General features: G+C 30.2%; 1 protein-coding gene across 1 annotated transcript in view; it reads left to right on the forward strand.

Annotated features, from left to right (window-relative positions):
* fj (four-jointed) overlaps nt 1-3,224 on the forward strand; it is a 43,500-nt gene extending 40,276 nt beyond the window's left edge. Inside the window, exon 2 of the mRNA XM_068765806.1 lies at nt 901-3,224. Within this exon, the coding sequence (XP_068621907.1) occupies nt 901-2,699 (1,799 nt within the window). The 3' untranslated portion in view covers nt 2,700-3,224. The remainder of the gene's footprint in view (nt 1-900) is intronic.
* Nucleotides 3,225-8,004: the final 4,780 nt, after the last annotated feature.

Below are 8,004 nucleotides of genomic sequence, written 5' to 3' on the forward strand. Positions count from 1 at the left end.
ATTAATTGTAGACCCTGTGTGAAAAATATATACCACAAATCAAATAATGATATGATCTAAAGAGCCAAGGATTTGTCCAATCGATCTACCAACCTCTTAAGATAAGATAAAAAGATAAAATTTTAGTCTCCATACGATCCGTACACGACACGATTTTAATCGTGCACTGTAAACGGGTTCATTTAAATAACACGATATAATAATGTTACATGTCAAATACGCAGCCGTAATCTCTTGGTTGATTGACACGCGTACTTCTGTCCGTCCGTCCGGTGTTTTTACATGCGGTGTTAATCACTTAATTACTTTGATTCGTGCGATATCTAATTTTTTTATCTACCGTTGTTACGCTTCAGCTTAAGGCTTTTGCAGGAAGACACATTAACTTATTAAAACATAGAATATTATAATTAACTTTGAATGTCATTTCATATTAAATGGTTAGATTAACTCGCACAGTTGATTGCAAACCTTTCATTTCATATTTATTACTAAACACTTACACATCTATGTTCTCCGTAAGCAAATTGGTATTTTCTACAGACACTGTCATAATTTAGATTCCAGTATATGCGAATGGGTTACACATTTTCATTTATTATTATTACCTCTTTTGACATTTATGTTTTACCTCAGATTCTACATCTACATAATTCATGAACTGATGTACTTTATTGCTAAGCGAAATAATAATTACAAGTACTATTATTGCCCATAGTCTCATAAAATTAGAGAAATTTAAAAAAGCTTTCCAAATAAATATAATTTCATAAGAAAAACTTAATATTTTCTGAAGAAAAATGAACATTGGTAGAAACTCGTGTGAGAATTTTAATAAAACGTAAAAATCTAATTAAATTGTAATGTTTTATATTAATTTATTATATTTATTTGTTTCAGATGAATCACTGCACTGTCTAGATGTGAGAAGAAAGAAGATAAAAATGGAGGACAGTAAATGCTCTACTGACGGAAAAAGAATTGATACAGAAGAATGTGATAAGTTAAAAAGGATTCCTACTTTAGAAGAATTAAAAGAAAACACTGACAAAAACTCAAAGGAACTAACAAAAGATAATAGATTAAAAACTGTAGCAATTGTCTCGAATTACAGCAAAATGAAAAAATCCAATTATTCCTTTCATAACAATTTTCATTACAAAGAAGAATTATCTAGGAGAATTGCTATTAAAAGAGAATATGGATTTTATAATTATTGCTTTGTAAGTGTTTGTATAAGTTTTATATTAGGCTTGTCAATTGGTATAGTCATTATGGGATCACCTCAAAAGCAAATGTTAAGTCCTGTGTACAGTCCTAGAAAAGTGATAAAATTGAATAACTCACGTGAGGTCCATTCGAGAAGTTTAAACTCTTTGAAGTACAGTAACAATTTCAAAACAACTAATAACGTTGAAGCCACAAGGGAAAAGGATTTGAATAGGTTCGCATCGGTATCTTTCACTGGGGACAATGAAACTCAGAAATATAATAAAGATATTTATCCCAAGGGCCTCACTGATGATATGAAAGAAATTCTAAAAGATAACAAAAATACTCATCATAAACATTCAATCGCTAATGTTATTAATAATAAGACTGATTACGTTCCTAATGATCAAACAGTACTTTACGATGACATTTATTGGGGACCAGAAGTTGAAAATTCCATGCCTCAAGGTTACGGAGAAAATACTGCGGAGATTTGGGAGAGATACGTAGAGCAAAGTGAGGTTGTTAAAATGGAAAATGGTTGTGGCAGAATGCAAAATCGGTTGATAACTTTTAAAGACGGAATCCAAGCATGCGTTCGATATAGACAGAATACTGATCAAATTCAAGGCGAAATCTTTAGTTTCTATGTTGGAAGGTTATTAAATTTAACAAACTTAGCACCTTCAGTAGTAAAAGTTGTGGATTTAAAGGACAAGTTATGGAGAGACGTTGCTGGAGATATTTCTGCAGCGCAGTGGAATACTAATAGAGCTGTTGTTCTAACGCAGTATATACCCAGTCTTGAATCTGCTACGATTCCGGATATATTCAAGCCATCTAATAGACATTTAAACAAAAACGATGTTTTAAAAATGTCTTTGAAGGAATACGACGCCGGAGAGTCTTCGAAACAAATTATGATTAATAAGCTAAAGTCAAAAAATGGAAAACAACAAAAGAAAGACTCCGTAGATCCGTTCGATTACATAGATCTTAAATTAACAAAGTCGACTATTAAGTTATTTGTGGAGTTGGCACAATGGTCTGACCTTATTATTTTTGATTACCTTACTGCAAATTTGGATAGGATCGTAAACAATCTGTTCAATTATCAATGGAACATTAATATAATGGACGGCCCGGCTCATAATTTGGCAAGAAAAATGGATAGCGGTTTGCTATTGTTTTTGGATAATGAGTCCGGTCTCCTACACGGGTACAGACTTTTAAAAAAGTATAATGTGTATCACAGCTTGATGTTAGACAATTTGTGTGTATTTAGAAAAAAGACAGTTGACGCTTTGAAAGCTTTACACGAACAGTCAGTGGGTGTAAAACTAAGTGAAATGTTTCACCAAAAAAACAACGCAGTGATCAGAGACATACTGCCGCCACTGCCGGAGAAAAATGCGAAAATTTTACACGAAAGAATAGGAAAAGTTTTGAATCAAATAGAGAAGTGTGAGCAGACATTCGGTAATTGATAGTTCTTTTTATTGTAAAACTTGCACTGAAATGATGTATTATAAAAATGCTACTTTGAATACATTTTACTTATTTCAGTGTAAGTTGTAGATGGACTATGAAGCATTTTTCGATACCAAATACTCTTATTTATTGTAAAATATAAAATTAAATAATGTGCCAGTATATGTATTTTGACGTGATATTTAAATATAGCTTAATATTATAATGTGAATATAGTTAAGTGTCTTACATGTATGTATATTTGACAACATTTTTGTAAATTTTGTATATATAGGTCATTAAAATAGCAAAAACAATCATCTCTCTACTCAAGTTTATTATAAATAATCAAATCTCTTGTATACTCAATCCTGTCATGGAACAAAAGATTATATCTTTCCTTTTTGACTACATCTATTCTTTTTTCATTCGAAAATGTACTACGTCATTGGAAGTTTGTTTACGTCGTATGTCCATGGTAGACGTTAACGCGAAAATATGTAAATATATGTAAAAAATGTAATTATAATGAATAAATGATCTTTAAAGAAATGGACGGCCTTTGTTATTTATATTTTAAAGGAGCACTGTGACTGTCATAAATTATTAATGCTTTAAGGGCAAGCTGACATCAGATTATAAACTAAACATTTATTTTTTCTTGAAGGCCGGCTTTGAGTTACGGTCGTTGAAAAAGTAGGAGCATAGTTAAATAAATTTCTTTCTTTCTCAGGAAGTAATGACATTAAAATTATATACAAACAGGCATTGAGAAATTATAGATAACCTTCAAATTTCATTTTACTTCTTACTTAACGTGAACAAATCATACAAAATTCATATATCAGTAGCTACTTCTATGATCAATTGATAAAAATTATTTGCAAAGTTTTAAAATATTCAAATAAGTTGTTTTTACTAAGTGCAATCTAAAATAGCAAACCCTTATCTTTATACACATATGTATATATACAAATATATGTATATATATGTAACAAACTCGTATGAGTTACACTATTTATAATTCAAGAACGGCTGGAACTATTTTCATAATTTTTGTATTTTTAGATTTGCCTTCATACTGTATAGGATATTAAATATTAAAATGATATTCATAAATTAAAATTTTTTTATTCAAAACTTTCATTAAAAACATTAGCCTTGTAAATAAATTCACTTAATAATTTCGAGTAAATATGAAAATCTGAAATATGCTCTTTGGACTGCTAGGCAAAACAAAGTTGGCAGGCTCAGCTAGATTCAACTAAAATCTAAAATGTTGCCAATGTAACGATGCCTTAACTTAACCCAATAGACCGTCTCGTTGCATATTCTGAAGCCCGGTGCGGGCACGCCTCCGGCAGCCGCCTCTTCGCTGCGCCTTAGATACCTCCATATTGAACTTTACAAAAAAAACTTTTGAAAAGAATTTTTTTGAATATGTTATCAAAACATAGTGGTTTCATACAGTACTATTGAGTCATATATGTCACTACATATTCCCTCTTTTTCTGCTGTCAAAGATGACAAATCTTGACATTTTGCCATAAAATTTTCTTTCTTCATCAGACTTTTTTGAGAAAGTTATACTACCACTTTTTCGACCAGTCTTTCATTTTTTTTTTGTTTTCGTCATCCAAACCTATGTGTATTTAAACATCATAACCATTTAAGCCGAAGGATCTCTATTTCTAGATATAGGATTCCACTATAGATATCCACTAGGAAACGGCCTCTTTTCAGCTTCTTCCGACTATTTTAGCAAGGTCTTATTTCCTCCTTATAAGCAAAAGTTCTATGCTATGTTTCTTACTCCGTTGTCTTTACCGCACGTCCCATTGAACATCTTAATCGCCATCGGCCATCACAACCAGCAGTCTCTTACGGTCTTTTAAAATTTATGAATATGTTTTATAATATAAAAGTTGATACAGAAATGCCTACATGGAAATAAAATAAAAATAACTGATCTTTCATTCTCTGAATTCTTAGCTGACAAATAGAGACCGGTAACCGGTAACAAAATGTATGAAGAGAAGAATTTCTTTTATTATTCCTTACAGCGCGTCTACAACCCGATTAAACTAATATTTGACTCTAATATAATAAATGAAAGCTGACTTACGCATTGTCAACGCTGGCTTTACTTACTACTCATAAATACAATAAAATTATTAAGCAAACACACAATCAACATACACACTCCATACACATCTTCAATAATACTCTATCCTCTGTTTCATCTTTGGTTGTCTGCTGTCATAATTTAATTTGAATTAATAAAAATGCACTTAGTAATTGGCGTTTTTCTATAAATCTTTACATTTTGTTGTATATGAATATTAAGCTATGAAGCACTTTAGAATAAATAAGTAAATGATATGAAAACATCTGAATCCTGAGGCCTCTTAATTGAAATAAGTAGAGATCGAAAAAGAGGCCTTGCTTTTTCCTACCTAAAACAAGGTCAAGGTTAAACCTACTCATTGCTCTGTTCTCTCAAGTCAACAGAATTTCCAGATACAACAGTGGCGTCAAAATTGAAATTGTAACTCTTGTGCGTAGTTGAGTTTATTACTTCATTGACAGGTAATGTTTATAAAAGTACAAATATAAATAATATGTATACAAATGTAATAAAAGCTGACGAGCAAAATTAAAATTTTAGGAGGACTCCATTATATCAGTTAGCCATTAAAGTACGTAATTAATTTTCTTTCTAAATAAATAGTAAGCGCTACTATAATTTGACATCGCGATAGAAGTCCTCATGTACAATCAGAACGTATTAAACAATCCTTAAATTAGACAAATAATAAAATTTACTTAATTTTATTTTGACGTATAGAATGGGGAAAGGTAAAAGATAAACATACACCTTCACAGCGCAAACGTTATTTGGACAGCAACATTTCTTACGACGGCTGGACAAGTGGACTCGCCGATGATGATTTTCAACGAAGAAAAGGATTTTTTTTCATTATTTCAGCTATCTAAAATTGAGAAAGAAAATTTCTAATTTTACAAATAAGAACAAGGTAACTGGAAATCGATACTTGGTGTTATATTATAAAGTTTATAAGTTACTAAAGGCCATACTGTACGAATGGCGATTGTTGAAGAGGCTTTGCTTCGTGTGAGAAGAGTTTGGATTTCTTATTGCAAGGAAAAAATTCAACACGAAATTTAAGAATCCAATACTGCTTTTAAAAAATTAATACAATCTCATAATCATAAAGTTCGTATAAAATGTTAGAAGAGCATTGTTAACAACATTGCCTATTTCGTTTAAAATATATTTAATTTATTTCAATTTTCTATGTTTTATTTTCTTGATTTAAAACGGCAATGGTATGTGTAAGGAATTAATATTGTAATCCCGATACAAAATGAGCGTAGTGTCGCTTGGTTGCGGAAACAAGCCTGGTACTTTAGGTACCAAATATTTTCTTAATAACAATAATGTAATTGTTCAAATATTTTATACACTATATATATAAAATAAATTACGAAGAATCAGGTTGTACATAAAGTTGTTGTTAAAACTTTGTTACTAATCGCTGTATATGTCTTATACGATAGTTATAAAAGATAAATCAACGACTTCAGTTAATATAATACACACTACTTGCGGAATAGCAATTTGAACTGGTAGTGCGCAGGCGATTGCTGGAGCCATAAGGTTCTGAAGTGGAGACAAAAGACTGGTAAGTGTAGCGTAGAAGACCCACTTACAAAATAGGCAGAGATGACCTGGTCTTATTAAAATCTTCGGTAGAAACTGGATGCAGGCCGCGTCTAATCTGTTAAAACTCTATTTAGTAGGTCTATGTTGGTGGATGTTCTGCTAAATGATAATGATTTATTTAATAATCTTTGCTGAACATACTAGGATACTTTTAAATAGTTTCAAATTTAACAAAATGTACAATAGGTGGTCTTATCACACAAAGCAATCTATTACAGAGAACCATGTATGGAAACAGTAGAAGTATAAATACGTATACAAAACATACATACATACAAACATTCATATATTTTATATAGTAAAAATACTTAAGATAAATAATGTTTGATACCTATTATAAATATAATACAATAATAAATAAAAACATCAAACTGATGAAATAAGTATCAATTAGAAATATCCAGAAAATTATTTAAGTTATGTATGCACCTATTATGGTAAATCCATTTTTGTGCTTTTTTATTTGATTAAAACTAAAAATTATCGTTCGAGTGACTTTAATTAATGATTAATCCAAGGAAAAACATAACACAAAAAATCTTTTACATTTAACCAAAACAAACAGCACCAAAAGTGACTTTGTTCTTACCGAACCTTGTAGTTTTGCTTTATTTCGACTAAAATTGAGTCTAATTTTCGCTTAAATGTTATCAGTCGGGTGCAGAGTATGCATCAATTAAGTTAAGATTAGTTAAGATCAATTAAGTTAACGACCAATTCATGTTTGTTTTTATTTTTGTACAAATATTCTTTTGCCTACCGTACAGTGAAAAAAGTTAAAAGGTTCAACGTATAAGTTCACTTAGTATTGTAGATTTACTTGAAATGAACGTAATAATATTAGCTAATAAGTTAAAGATATTTACTGGTTCTATTGTAACTGGCATTTTTATTTATATATCGCGTATTCAAAACAGGCTTAAATAGAGTGTTGAACAATTTTTTTTACCATAAATATGTGATGAGTCAAGAATGGCTTCTTATCATTGCGAAAACAAACTTTTAAAAATAACACGGTATATTCTACATTACACTTAAGAATTAAAAATTGAAGTCAGAGTAACAGCAAAAACTAAGTAAGATTTTTTTTAAAACACATCAAAATTGGGTGTAAAATTATAGATATCAATACTCTTTAAGTCTTTAATAATATCATTGTAAGCCTGCACATTCTTGTTATAAGATTGTTAAAAGAATTATTATTTTACAAACCTTTAAAAAGACAACTATAATACATGCATTATAGTTATGGTAGTGACTCTAAGGAACAGTGAAGTTTTTTAAGGAGATAAAATAGGTCCTGCTATCAATGCCTTTTAGAAAGAGAGAGCATATAAAAATTAACTATTTGTTCATAAGTTAACGAAATACGGTCCTTGCAATTTATGAAGCCAGCAACAGAAACTAAACTATTATTTTTGGTAAATGCGACTACGGAATTTTTTTTATAGATTTTTTAAGAAAACTGTATAATAAGTTTTTTTAATGTTTATTCAATGTTTAACACACGGCAAGATTTATTTGAAAAGTAATTATTGGACCGATAAGCTTCCTCAATTACAAAATGAGCGCGT

Source organism: Battus philenor, unplaced genomic scaffold (assembly GCF_028537555.1).
Source record: "Battus philenor isolate CCGP_79_NKW_IND1 unplaced genomic scaffold, ilBatPhil1.0.hap1 SCAF_20, whole genome shotgun sequence".
In the NCBI taxonomy this organism is placed as follows: domain Eukaryota; kingdom Metazoa; phylum Arthropoda; class Insecta; order Lepidoptera; family Papilionidae; genus Battus; species Battus philenor.